Source organism: Moschus berezovskii, chromosome 1, assembly GCF_049115385.1.
Source record: "Moschus berezovskii isolate FMDL1 chromosome 1, NW_MosBer_1.0, whole genome shotgun sequence".
NCBI classification, from domain to species: domain Eukaryota; kingdom Metazoa; phylum Chordata; class Mammalia; order Artiodactyla; family Moschidae; genus Moschus; species Moschus berezovskii.
In genome coordinates this window covers 85,870,497-85,884,201 of record NC_142460.1, presented here as the reverse complement: position 1 = coordinate 85,884,201, position 13,705 = coordinate 85,870,497, and the positions used below count along the sequence as shown (strand labels likewise).

At 42.8% G+C, this 13,705-nt stretch overlaps 1 protein-coding gene across 1 annotated transcript in view; it reads right to left on the bottom strand.

Moving 5' to 3' along the window:
* CFAP91 (cilia and flagella associated protein 91) overlaps positions 1–13,038 on the bottom strand; it is a 123,781-nt gene extending 110,743 nt beyond the window's left edge. Inside the window, exons 1-3 of the mRNA XM_055434433.2 lie at positions 12,782–13,038; positions 946–1,022; positions 294–451 (exon numbers count right to left, since the gene is read on the bottom strand). Coding sequence (XP_055290408.2) covers positions 294–451; positions 946–1,022; positions 12,782–12,905 — 359 coding nt within the window. The 5' untranslated portion in view covers positions 12,906–13,038. The remainder of the gene's footprint in view (positions 1–293; positions 452–945; positions 1,023–12,781) is intronic.
* Positions 13,039–13,705: the final 667 nt, after the last annotated feature.

Below are 13,705 nucleotides of genomic sequence, written 5' to 3'. Positions count from 1 at the left end.
CTATTTTGATTAATAAAGATGTGTTTGAGCCTCGTTATAATGATTTAAAATTCACGATCTGAAATCACAATTACTTTTGTACCAACCTAATACTAACCAATAAACCTATAACTGTTGCTCCCGAATCCAGACTGTTTTGGTCAAAGGGGTTAAGAAAGAGAATTTGAGCTCAACTGATCTAGGTATAACGTCAAAACTGTACATTTTAAAATAATACAGAATGAATAAACAAAACTTTTTAACAAGAAAAATGCATTCATCAAACACATGAATAGCAGCTACCTGACACTTACGCGGCAAGTTGCTGGAGGGCTTCTCTGTGCCTTTCCTCATGTTGCTTCCAGTCCCGACTGATGAATGATGGAACAGGATCTGCCTTGCTCCAATAAACAGAGTATCTTGGATAATGGAACATGCTGCTGAACATGTTTCTAAACCTGGGAACCCTTCGCTAATGTTAAGACAGGAGGGCAGAGAGAAAAGGACAAAATTATACCAGATTTTCTAAAGTATTTTACTACTGCAAACTTTTGAAAGGTACAAAACTGTCTATATGGCATAGGCTATTGGTATATGTATAGACTATCTCTAGAAGGATACTGAAGAAACTAATGACAAGGGGTGATTATGTGAAGAAGGCTAAGGGTAGCATTTATTTTATATCATATATGCTTTTGCATTACTGGAATTTTTTCAACACAGGCATCTATTACTTCTCTCATTGAAATAATTTAGGTTATCGTGAGTCCTTTATTAACTGTTAGTTAATCCTCACATTGGGCCACAAGTATTAAAACATCTTGTCCCCTGGTAAACATGGCAAAGAAATTTCTGCAGAATATAAAATCCAGTGGAGATATGTGATTAGAAAATTTGATCAGCACAGTTAGCCAAACTAGATGGTTCAGGTTCATTAGGCTGCCTTAGCAGATGAATAAGACCTACCAGTTTGCTTCGAATCACGGTGGCCTGAATATTTGCCTGGTTGTGGTCTTTCTCACTTGATACAATAAACAACGGGTCTGTGAAATAAACAATAAAGCAGTATAAGGAAGACCACAAATCTAGCACATATCTACTCCCAGGGAGAGAAAAACAGTAAAGAAATGTAATTTCCTAACTGGAAAACAAATTAGAAAATTCAGATATCTAACTCTGCAGCAGCTCTATTACTTACCATCAGTGAGAATCTGTGAGATGCATGTGTTCTCTGTATGCTCCAACATCAGTGAATAGAATCGGAATGCAAAAAGAAGGCTGAACATGTTTTCAAGAATAACCTCAAGAGGCTCTCTTCTCTCTTATGAACGAACCACCTTCTAGGTCTGGATAGCTCTGGAAATACTCTAAGAAGAAGGACCATGTATACACAGACACTACACCCATTTCCAAGGGAAAGAAACAATAACTTTGGGCACTACCTCCCATCTTCAGTTCACAGGGAAGATACAAACTTAACGTGTATCACCCAGAGCTGGCAGACAGGGTAAGAAAATGGCATTCTCCAGTAAGAGATAAATAAGATCAGCTATTTTTAGAATTCATCCCTTAAAATGGAACTAAGTTATTTCCTCCAAGTTCAAATAAGATTGCCCTGTTGCTGTAAATATGTGTTTGTTAGGTATACCTTTAAAGTGACAATGAATATTCATGATTGATTTTACTATCACTTAAAAATCAAATAATTTTACATTAAATTCACAAGCAATCTTCAGATATAGACTTGATTTCTCGAGTAGATATGCCTAGACAAATAAATACCTTGAACTAGTCTAGACATCTTGGTAACATATATTTCTCTGCAGAAATTATTAAATTGTTATTGTGATTTAAAATTAAGTCTCTTGAATTTAGATGATTTGTCAATTTCCAGAACTGAGTTACTTCCTCAGTTACCCAATTTCAGATGAACAGCAGAATCACAACCATTGAGGACTTCCCTGGTGGTCCAGTGGTTGAAAATCCGCCTTCCAACACAGGGGACGTGGGTTCAATCCCTGGTCTGGGAACTAAGATCCCACGTGCTGTGGGACAACTAAGCCCATCACCACAACTAGAGAAGCCCATGAGCTGCAACTACTGAGCCTGCATACTGCACATATTGAGCCCACACGTTCTAGAGCCTGTGCTTCGCAACAAGAGAAACCCACGGACCACAGTGAAGACCCAGCTAGCCATACAAACAAAACAATCACAACCACTGACCCAGTGACACCTTTTAAATCACTTAAGAGACAAGAGAATACAGAAATTTCACTTTGTCTTATACTATTTCCAACATATTAGTGATGCTGAAGCTATATTCTTCTGTCTAAATAGGTACATTCATTCTCTCTTCAAATTCAGTAGCCTATAATTTGAGGGCATAAAATTTGGCCTCTTCATTCCTAATCAGCCCAATTTCCACCCTTCTCAACTTGATATCACTGGGTCAATGGCTGCAATTGTGCTGGTCATCTGAAATTAATTTAACCCACATTTCCCCTAAGTCTGGATAATAAACCATTCTCCTCTTATTAATATTTCCATAAGGAATGTGAAAATGATATCTATAGAAACATTTTTGAATCTACAGACAACAATGACACAATACTGTATAATTTGTGACTATACAATCTACAACATAGTCTACAGTTCAGTCGCTTAGTCGTGTCCGACTCTGTGATCCTATGGATGGCAGCAAGCCAAGCCTCCCTTGTCCATCACCAATTCCTGGAGTTCACTCAAACTCATGTCCATTGAGTCGGTGATGCCATCCAACCATCTCATCCTCTGTTGTTCCCTTCTCCTCCCACCTTCAATCTTTCCCAGCACCAAGGTCTTTTCAAATGAGTCAGTTCTTCGTATCAGGTGGCCAAAGTATTGGAGTTTCAGCTTCAGCGTCAGTCCTTCCAATGAATATTCAGGACTGATTTCCTTTAGGATGGACTGGTTGGATCTCCTTGCTGTCCAAGGGACTCTCAAGAATCCTCTCCAACACCAAAGTTCAAAAACATCAATACTTCGGCACTCAGCTTTCTTTATAGTCCAACTCCCACATCCATACATGACTACTGGAAAACCACAGCCTTGACTAGACAGACCTTTGTTCACAAAGTAATGTCTCTGCTTTCTAATACACTGCCGAGGTTGGTCATAACCTTTCTCTCAAGGAGTAAGCATCTTTTAATTTCATGGCTGCAGTCACCATCATGCAGTGATTCTGAAGCCAAAAAAAATAAAGTCTGTCACTGTCTCCACTGCTTCCCCATCTATTTGCCATGAAGTGATGGGACCAGATGCCATGATCTTAGTTTTCTGAATGTTGAGTTTTAAGCCAAATTTTTCACTCTCTTCTTCACTTTCATCAAGAGGCTCTTTAGTTCTTCTTTGCTTTCTGCCATAAGGGTGGTGTCATCTGCATATCTCAGGTTATTGATATTTCTCCCAGCAATCTTGATTCCAGCTTTTGGTTCAACCAGTCCAGTGTTTCTCATGATGTACTCTGCGTATATGTTAAATAAGCATAGTGTACAGCTGTGCTTAAAATCAGTGCTCAAATGGCAGTGGAGAAGCCTCTGAGATGCCCAAGCAATAGCGTGCATGCAATGTCGCTTCAATCATGTCCGACTCTTTGTGACCCTATGGACTTTAGCCAGCCAGGCTCCTCTACCCATGGAATTTTCCAGGCAAGAATACTGGAGTGGATGGCTGATTCATGTCAATGTATGGCAGAAACCACTATAATATTGTAAAGTAATTAGCCTCCAATTAAAATAATTAATATTAAAAAAATAATAATACCAGAATGGGTTGCCATGCTCTCCTCTGGGGAATCTTCCCAACCCAGGAATCAAACTCACATCTCCTGTGGCTCCTGCATTGCAAGTGTATTCTTTACCTCTGAGCCACGAAGGGAAGCCCCAAGCAATAGCAATCACCAGGTTATCACTTACTTATTCCTAGACAATACCGAGTGCTTCATGTGCAGTATTCCTTTTAAATGTCAAAAAGTTAATGAGGTAAGCACGAGGCCTCCATTTTATAGAAAAGGAAGCCAAGGCTTCAAGAAGTCAGCAACCGAGGGGATCAAGATGGTGGAATAAGAGGACAGAGAGCTCCCCTCCCCCTCCAAAACACAGCAAAGATACATCTACATGCAGAACAATTCTCAGTGAAAACTAGCTGGAAACAGGCAGCAGGACGTCTATACAAACCACCACAGCTGCAATAAATAGCTCCACGTAACAGGGTGCTATGTGTGCTAAGTTGCTTCAGCCACATCCAACTCTTTGCAGCCCTATGAACGGTAGCCCACAAGGCTCCTCTGTCCATGGGATTCTCCAGGCATGGAGTGGGTTGCCATGCCCTCCTCCAGTGGATCCTCCTGACCAGGGATCAAACCCACATCTCTTTAAGTCTCCTGCATTGGCAGGTGGATTCTTTACCACTAGCAACATTTGGGAAGCAAAGTAGGATACAAAAAAAAAAAAGGCATCAGGTTGGGACCTGCATCCCTGGGAGGGATCTGAAAGGAAGAGAAGGTCCACATGGGTGGACCTTCACTCTAAGGAGCAAGCAGGTCAAGCCACAATTTTGGCATCCCATTCCTGGGATCCTGCACAGGCCAAAAAAAAAAACCCTCGCCTGCTAGGAAATTCACTGAGACAGACAGACTGAAGAAGGCCGGACTCTACTCATAAGGAGTGTGTGTGTGCCGGCTCACTAACAGGGCCAAGAGAGCCACCGGAAGTGGTGGTTGCCACTTTACTGCACTTCCCAACCCAAACAGGTAAATGCCCTGGCCCCCTCAGTCTATACCACAGCCTAGTGTGAGATCTGGGCAGAGACTTGGTCTAGCCATGCAGAGACAGACCAGAGGGCCTGAGGTGTGATCTGGGGGAGCTGCAGACCCCATTATAAATGGGCGCACAGCAGGTGGTGGGTCTAGCTGGGCAGATATTGCCAGCATGCATACCTGGTGGCACCATAAGAGGGTGCAGATACTAGTATGCAGCAGTTTATTTCCCAGCAAGAACACGCTGGTTCCACCTACTCCACACCACAGCTCAGCACTGCATCTGGGGCAGAAAGAGAAGACTGGGAGAAGACCACCATAGAGGCAGCCCAGATCTCAGGTGACAAAGCAGCTCTAGCAGCCACAACCACCTGGCCCCCGGTCACTGCACAACACAGCCCTGCCCTAGATCTGGGATGAATACAACAGAGAAAGGGATGTGAATTTGGGTGCTTCTGAGCACAGGTGTCTACACAGGTGAGACACAGGTATTCTGTGACCTCACAGACCTTACTTGCTTCAGGACTCACCTCCCTTGAGGCACGGTGCACACTCAAGGGCTACAGAGCATGATCAAACCCAACCCTCAAGCCTTCTATTCAAATAACTGGGTAGTGCACCCCACTCCCAATAGGATGGCGACAGCCATGGAGCTGAGAAGAAGCCCTGCCTCACATCCAGCACAGGCTGTAGACGCTACAAGCCAACCACACTTCCTATTCAGGGGATAACAACCAGTCCAGCCTGAGGAAAGACATGGTGGGCATCCATACCAAAACCAGTCCTCCCACCAAAGGACTGGAGACACAGAGTTTATGCAGGGACAACCCTAGATAAAAACATCCCTTCAAGAACACAGTGGAGAGCAGTTTCTCCTAAATTCAGAGACAGAAAAAGGTAAGTAAAATTAAAAAGCATAGAAACTATTTCAAATCAAAAGAACAAGAGAAATGTCCTGAAAGAACAAATAATGAAACAGTCCTCACCAGTCTTTTAGACTTTGAGTTCAAAGAGAAGAGAATAAAAATGCTAAAGGAATTAAGAAACATATCAGTAGAAATGCAGATCACTGTAACAAGGAACTATTAATGGAAACTATAAAGGTGAACCAATCAAAATTAGACAATTCCATTGCTGAGATAAAAACCAATCTAGAAGCAATGAATAGCAGACTAAAGGACACAAAAAAAATGAGAAGTAATCTGGAAGACAGAATAGTAAATTACTCAATCAGAACAGTGGAAAGACAAATGAAAAAAGTAAAGGCAACATATGAACTCTATGGGATAATACAAAATGTGCCAACCTGCAAATATGGGTTCTAGAAGAAGAAAGAGAGAAGGTGATCAAAAAATGTATTTTAGGGACTTCCCTGGTGGTCCAGTGGTTAATACTTTGCCTTTCAACACAGGGGGTGCGGGTTCAATCCCTGGTCAGGGCGCTAAGATTCCACAAGCTGCATGACACAGCCAAAAACAATATAAAACAAAATAAGCCCAATAAACAAAAGTCCAGGACTAGATGGCTTCACAAGTGAATTTCATGAAACATTCAGAGAAAAGTTAACACCTATCCTTCTGAAACTATTCCCAAAAATTGCAGAAGAAAGAACACTTCCAAACTCATTCCATGAAGCCACCATCAACCTGATACCAAAACCAAACAAAAAGTGAAAATGTTAGTCGCTCAGTCGTGTCCGACTCAGCTCCTCTGTCCATGGAATTCTCCAGGCAAGAATACTGGAATGGGTAGCCATTTCCTTTTCCAGGGATCTTCCCAACCCAGGGATTGAACCCAGTTCCCCCACACTGCAGAAAGATTCTTTACTGTCTGAGCAACCAGAAAAGATCACAAATAAAGAAAATTACAGGCCAATATCACTAATGAACATAGATGCAAAAACTCTCAGCAAGATACCAGCAAACTGACTCCAACAATACATTAAAAGGATCACACACCATAATAAAGTAGGATTTATTCCAGAGATACAAGGAGTTTTCAATATCTACAAATCAGTCAATGTGATACACCACACTAACAAATTAAAGATGAAAACCATATGAACATCTCAATAGATCCAGAAAAATCTTTTTATAAAATTCAATATCCACTTATGATTAAAAAAAACCCTTCAGAAAGTGGGCATAGAGGGAACTTACCTAACCATAACAAAGGCCATATATGACAAAACCATAGCTAACATCATACTCAACGTAAAAGCTGAAATATATCCTCTAAGATCAGGAAAAAGACAAGGATGCCCATTCTCACCACTCTTATTCAACATAGTTTTGGATGTCCTAGTCATGGGAATCAGAGAAGAAAAAGAAAAGGAATCCAGGGACTTCTCTGGTGGTCCAGTGGCTGAGACTGTGCTCCCAATGCAGGGGGCCTGGGTTTAATCCCTGGTGAGGGAACTAGATCCCACATGCTACAACTAAGAGTTTGCATGCTACCATTCAAAACATATCACCTTCTGCAACTAAGACCCAGTGTAGCCAAATAAATAAAAATAAGTATTTTTTTAAAAAAGGAATCCAAATTAAAAAAAAATAAAATTGTCACTGTTTATATATGACATGATGCTATACATAGAAAACCCTAAAGAAACTACCAGAAAGCTACTAGAGCTCATCAGTAAATGTGATAAAGCTGCTAGATACAAAATTAATATATAGAAATCTACTGCATTACTGTACACTAATGAGGAAAGCTAGTGGAGGTGATGGAATTCCACTTGAGCTATTTCAAATCCTGAAAGATGATGCTGTGAAAGTGTTGCACTCAATATGCCAGCAAATTTGGAAAACTCAGCAGTGGCCACAGGACTGGAAAAGTCCTCATCAGTCTTCATTCCAATCCCAAAGAAACTCAATGCCAAAGAATGCTCAAACTACCGCACAATTGCACTCATCTCACACGCTAGCAAAGTGATGCTCAAAATTCTCCAAGCCAGGCTTCAGCAATATGTGAACCGTGAACTCCCAGATGTTCAAGCAGGTTTTAGAAATGGCAGAGGCACCAGAGATCAAATTGCCAACATCCGCTGGATCATGGAGAAAGCAAGAGAGTTCCAGAAGAGCATCTATTTCTGCTTCATTGACTACGCCAAAGCCTTTGACTGTGTGGATCACAGTAAACTGTGGAGAATTCTGAAAGAGATGGGAATACCAGACCACCTGACCTGCCTCTTGAGAACCTGTATGCAGGTCAGGAAGCAACAGTCAGAACTGGACATGGAACAACAGATGGGTTCCAAATAGGAAAAGGAGTGCGTCAAGGCTGTACATTGTCACCTTGCTTATTTAACTTCTATGCAGAGTACATCATGAGGAACGCTGGGCTGGAAGAAGCACAAGCTGGAATCAAGATTGCTGGGAGAAATATCAATAACCTCAGATATGCTGATGACACTACCCTTATGGCAGAAAGTGAAGAGGAACTCAAAAGCCTCTTGATGAAAGTGAAAGAGGAGAGTGAAAAGGTTGGCTTGAAGCTCAACATTCAGAAAACAAAGATCATGGCATCTGGTCCCATCACTTCATGGGAAATAGATGGAAAAACAGTGGAGACAGTGTCAGACTTTATTTTTTTGGGCTCCAAAATCATTGCAGATGCTGATTGCAGCCATGAAATTAAAAGACGCTTACTCCTTGGAAGGAAAGTTATGACCAACCTTGATAGTATATTAAAAAGCAGAGACATTACTTTGCCAACAAAGGTCCGTCTAGTCAAGGCTATGGTTTTTCCCGTGGTCATGTATGGATGTGAGAGTTGGACTGTGAAGAAAGCTGATCGCTGAAGAATTGATGCTTTTGAACTGTGGTGTTGGAGAAGACTCTTGAGAGTCCCTTGGACTGCAAGGAGATCCAACCAGTCCATTCTAGAGGAGATCAATCCTGGGTGTTCATTGGAAGGACTGATGCTAAAGCTGAAACTGCAATACTTTGGCCACCTCATGCGATGAGTTGACTCACTGGAAAAGACTGATGCTGGGAAAGGTTGGGGGCGGGAGGAGAAGGGGACGCCCAAGGATGGCTGGATGGCATCACCGACTCTGTGGACATGAGTTTGAGTGCACTCCGGGAGTTGGTGATGGACAGGGAGGCCTGGCGTGCTGTGATTCATGGGGTCGCGGCGTCGGACACGACTGAGTGACTGAACTGAATGAGGAAATATCAGAAACAAGGAACCAATTTCACTTGCCATTGCATTAAAAAGAATAAAATACCTAGGAATAAACCTACCTAAGAAGGCAAAAGATCTCTACTCTGAAAACTATAGGACACTAATGAAAGAAACTGAAGATGACACAAACAATTGGAAAGATATACGTGTTCCTGAAATGGAAGAATCCATATTGTTAAAATGACCATACTACCCAATGGAATCTACAGATTCAATGCAATCCCTATTACATTACCAATGACATTTTCACAGAATTAGAACAAAATAATTTTTCATTTGGATGAAAACACAAAAGACCCTGAATAGCCAAAATAATCTTGAAAGAGAAGAACAGAGCTGGAGAAATCACACTCTCTGGCTTCAGACAATATTACAAAGCTACCATAATCAAAACTGTCTGATACTGACACAGAAACGGACATATAGATCAACAGCAGTAAACCCAGACACTTATGGCCAATTAATCTAAGAAAAGTAGGTAAGAATACACAATGGAGAAAAGACAGCCTCTTCAGTAAATGGTTCTGAGAAAAACTGTACAGCTACATGAAAAAGAATGAAATTAGAACATTCTCCAATACCACATAAAAAAAAAAAAAAAAACCACCTCAAATTGATTAAAGACCTAAATGTAAGACCAGGTAAAACTTCTAGAGGAAAATATGGGCAGAAGACTCTGACATACATTTCAGCAAGATGTTTTTGGAACAGAAATAAACAGCATCTAATTAAGCCTAAAAGCTTTAGCACAACAAAGGAAAACATAAAACGACAACCTACAAAGTGGGAGAAAATATTTCTAAATGATACTACAAGAAATGATTAGTTTCCAAAATATACCAACAGCTCATACAGCTTAATATCAAAAAAACAAACAACCCAATTAAAAAATGGCCAGAAGACCTAAACATTTCTCCAAGAAGACATACAGATGGCCTACAGTCACATGAAAATATCACTAATTGTTCAAATCACTAATTATTGGAGAAATGCAAATCAAAACTCAGTGAGGTATCATCTCACATCAGAATGGCCATTATTAACAAGCCTACAAATAAATGCTGGAGAGAGAGTGAAGAAAAAGAAACTCTCCTATACTGTTAGTGGGAATGAAAGTTGGCGCAACCACTGTGGAGAAGATCATGGAGGTTCCATTAACAAGAAAAACTAAAGTTACCATATGATCTTGCAATCCCACTCATGGGCATATATCCAGAGGAAAACTCTAATTTGAAAAGATACATGCACCCCAATGTTCACAGCAACTCTATTTACAAAGGCCAAGCCCTGGAAGCAAACTAAATGTCTATCAACAGATGAATGGATAAAGAAGATGGATAAAATAAGTAACATATATATATATCCATATGAATACAAGCACACAATGGACTATTACTCAGCCATAAAAAAGAATGAAATAATGCCATTTGCAGCAACATGGATGGAACTAGAGATTATCCTATTAAGTGAAGTAAATCAAAAACAAATATCATCACTGATGTGTAGACTTTTAAAAAAATACAAATAAATTTATCTACAAAACAAACTCATGGACACAGAAAACAAATTTACGGTTATCAAAGGGGACAGCAGAGGAGGGGAGGGCGAAATAAATCAGGACTGTGGAATTAACTACCGTAGGTCCTTGTTGTTTATTCCACAGAGAGAGAACAGAAAGGAGGAAAGAGCTCATGATAAATGATAAACCCAAGAAGTATTTAAGATATTCTGGGGACTTCCATGGTAACTCAGTGGTGAAGAACCTGCCGGGCAATGCAGGAGACATGGGTTCGATTCCTGGTGCAGCAAGATCCCATATGCCATGGGACAATAAGCCTGTGCACCACAACTACTGAGCCTGCAGGCCACAACTACTGAAGGCCCTGTCCCTGGAGCCCATGCTTTGCAACGAGAGAAACCACTGCAATGAGAAGGCCCCCGCGCAGCAACGAAGACCCAGCACAACCAAGAAATAAATATTTTTAAAAACGATATTTTTGGAAGCTAGGAAAAATATATTTAAAAGACTTTATAATTAGCACTGCAATAGTGTAGCTATTAATCCATCAACAAATGTAGATTCAGGGACGTGACAAGCACTTCAAGTGAGGCACTTGAGAGAAACAAAGTATTCACATAACATTCAGTCAAATGTAAAACAGTATGTAAATGAGGTGAGATTTAGAAAAGAACGCTGTTAACTGTGAAGCATACACAAATGTAAGCAATCATTACATATTCCCAACACCAGGGAATGGCTACCCTGAAGACTCCCATCCAAAGGAAACACTGGGATTCTCAGAGGAGATACCACACGGTTAAAAGAAGGGTAAAGAGGGCAAAACTGGGCGGGGGAGGGGGGAAATCATGCTTTACTGATTATATTTATTGTAGTAGTAAATTAAATCAATGATTCATAACAAATTATATAGCACCCAACATATGTACCAGCACTGGAAAAGGTGCTGAGAATGCTACAAAAATGGAGAGAACAAGAACTTAAATAACTCAGGAATTTACGGTCCAATAAAAGGTTGGCTTGAAGCTCAACATTCAGAAAACAAAGATCATGGCATCTGGTCCCATCACTTCATGGGAAATAGATGGAAAAACAGTGGAGACAGTGTCAGACTTTATTTTTTTGGGCTCCAAAATCACTGTGGATGCTGACTGCAGCCATGAAATTAAAAGACGCTTACTCCTTGGAAGGAAAGTTATGACCAACCTAGATAGTATATTAAAAAGCAGAGACATTACTTTGCCAACAAAGGTCCATCTAGTCAAGGCTATGGTTTTTCCCGTGGTCATGTATGGATGTGAGAGTTGGACTGTGAAGAAAGCTGATCACCGAAGAACTGATGCTTTTGAACTGTGGTGTTGAAGACTCTTGAGAGTCCCTTGTACTGCAAGGAGATCCAACCAGCCCATTCTAAAGGAGATCAGTCCTGGGTGTTCATTGGAAGGACTGATGCTAAAGCTGAAACTGCAATACTTTGGCCACCTCATGCGACGAGTTGACTCACTGGAAAAGACTCTGATGCTGGGAAAAGTTGGGGGCGGGAGGAGAAGGGGACGACAGAGAATGAGATGGCTGGATGGCATCACCGACTCTGTGGACATGAGTTTGAGTGAACTCCGGGAGTTGGTGATGGACAGGGAGGCCTGGCGTGCTGTGATTCATGGGGTCGCAGAGAGTCGGACACGACTGAGCGACTGAACTGAACTGAGAAGAGACAGAACATAAATGAACGACCAGGGCATTAAATAAACTGGGGCTTTACTGGCCCAAAGGACCTAGCGGACCTAGTTTACAAGCAATACTTTGATGGATAAGAATAAGCTCAAATAAAAAGAGAAACCTAAAAACAAAGATGAGACACCTGGGCCAGGTGTCTGGCCCTTCTTTACCTACCCCAAAAGACAAGTTTGGAGTTGCCCAGCGAATTGGGCATTTTATGCAGTTTGAATGAGGGAGTGTTGAGTTAATCTCCAAGTCAGAACGCCAGGAACGGCATTCAGGACAATTGCTTAGGGCTGTGCAAATTGTCAGGGTAAAGAATCAGGTGTCCCTGCTCTCTGCTCTGAGATGCAGAGCGCACCTGCAGCTTCCGAGACCGCCTCCTCCCCCCAGCCCGCCCAAGAGCCACCGCCTGCAGGGTTTGGAGCTGCCCCTACCCAACAAAAGACAACCCGGGCTAGAGACCCCTCCTGAGGCTTGTCTTTCGTCCGCCGCGTTCCCGGCCAGGTCCGACAGTCTCGACGCCCACCTGGCCTAGGTGTCGACAACTCAGGAGGGGGGTCTGGAGCCGCCCTTACCGTATAAGAAATCATATGTTCGACTGGCGGAGACGTTGCCCCGGGCCCCCGACTTCCCTCCGAACCGGGTTTGAGACACCTGCGGCTTGGCCTGGGGTTCTTCGATAGTCACTACGTGACTCATGGTGCCGGCTCTTCGCTGCCGCCAGCCAGGTCCAACGAGGGAAACCTAGCTGCTGCGTGCCCCGTAGCTATGGTAACCCTCGCAGGGACCAGAGAGCAAGCGCCAGGAGAAGATAGGCAGCTAGTCCAGAAGAGAGGGGCGGGACCACGTGGAGAGGCGGAGTCGAGTGACGACAGGAAGGGGCGGGGCGAGAAGCAGAAGCGGAAGGACGGGGTAGTGCGCAGAGGGGTGGAGCGAGAGGGGAGGGGGAAGAGGAGGGAAGAAAGGAGAAAAAGAGGGGCTGGCCTGGGGAGGGGAGGGCAAGGGGAGAAGGGCGGGGAGCGGGTAGAGAAAGGCGAGGTGGGGAGAGAAGGGTGGGGTGGGAGAGGGACTGTCTCAATTCTCAGTTGCATTCTGGCGATAAAGTCACGAGCATTTAGCGGTCCACCCATGGTCACCGTCAGGGGGCCGCAGACTGGGGAAAAGGTTGCTGCTGAAATCCTTGCAGCCATTTGCCAGTCACACTCCGTAGTCTCTTTTCGGAAATCCCTGGGAAATCTTAGAGCCTTCTGGAATAGTTGGGGACTTTCGTTTCGGACATCCCCTTTCCGCAGGGCTTGTTCGAACTGAAGAAGCTAAGCTCCTGAACGTCAGCCTTTGGGACACTGAGCTCTGGTCCTGGATATCAGCGTTTGTGGCGGGCTGGGTGATTAGTAAATGTTCATGCGCATTCTGCTATCTCTTTCTGTGTGTATGCGTTAGCCGCTCAGTCGTGTTCAACTCTTTGCGATCCCATGGCCTGTGGCCCTCCAGGCTTATCT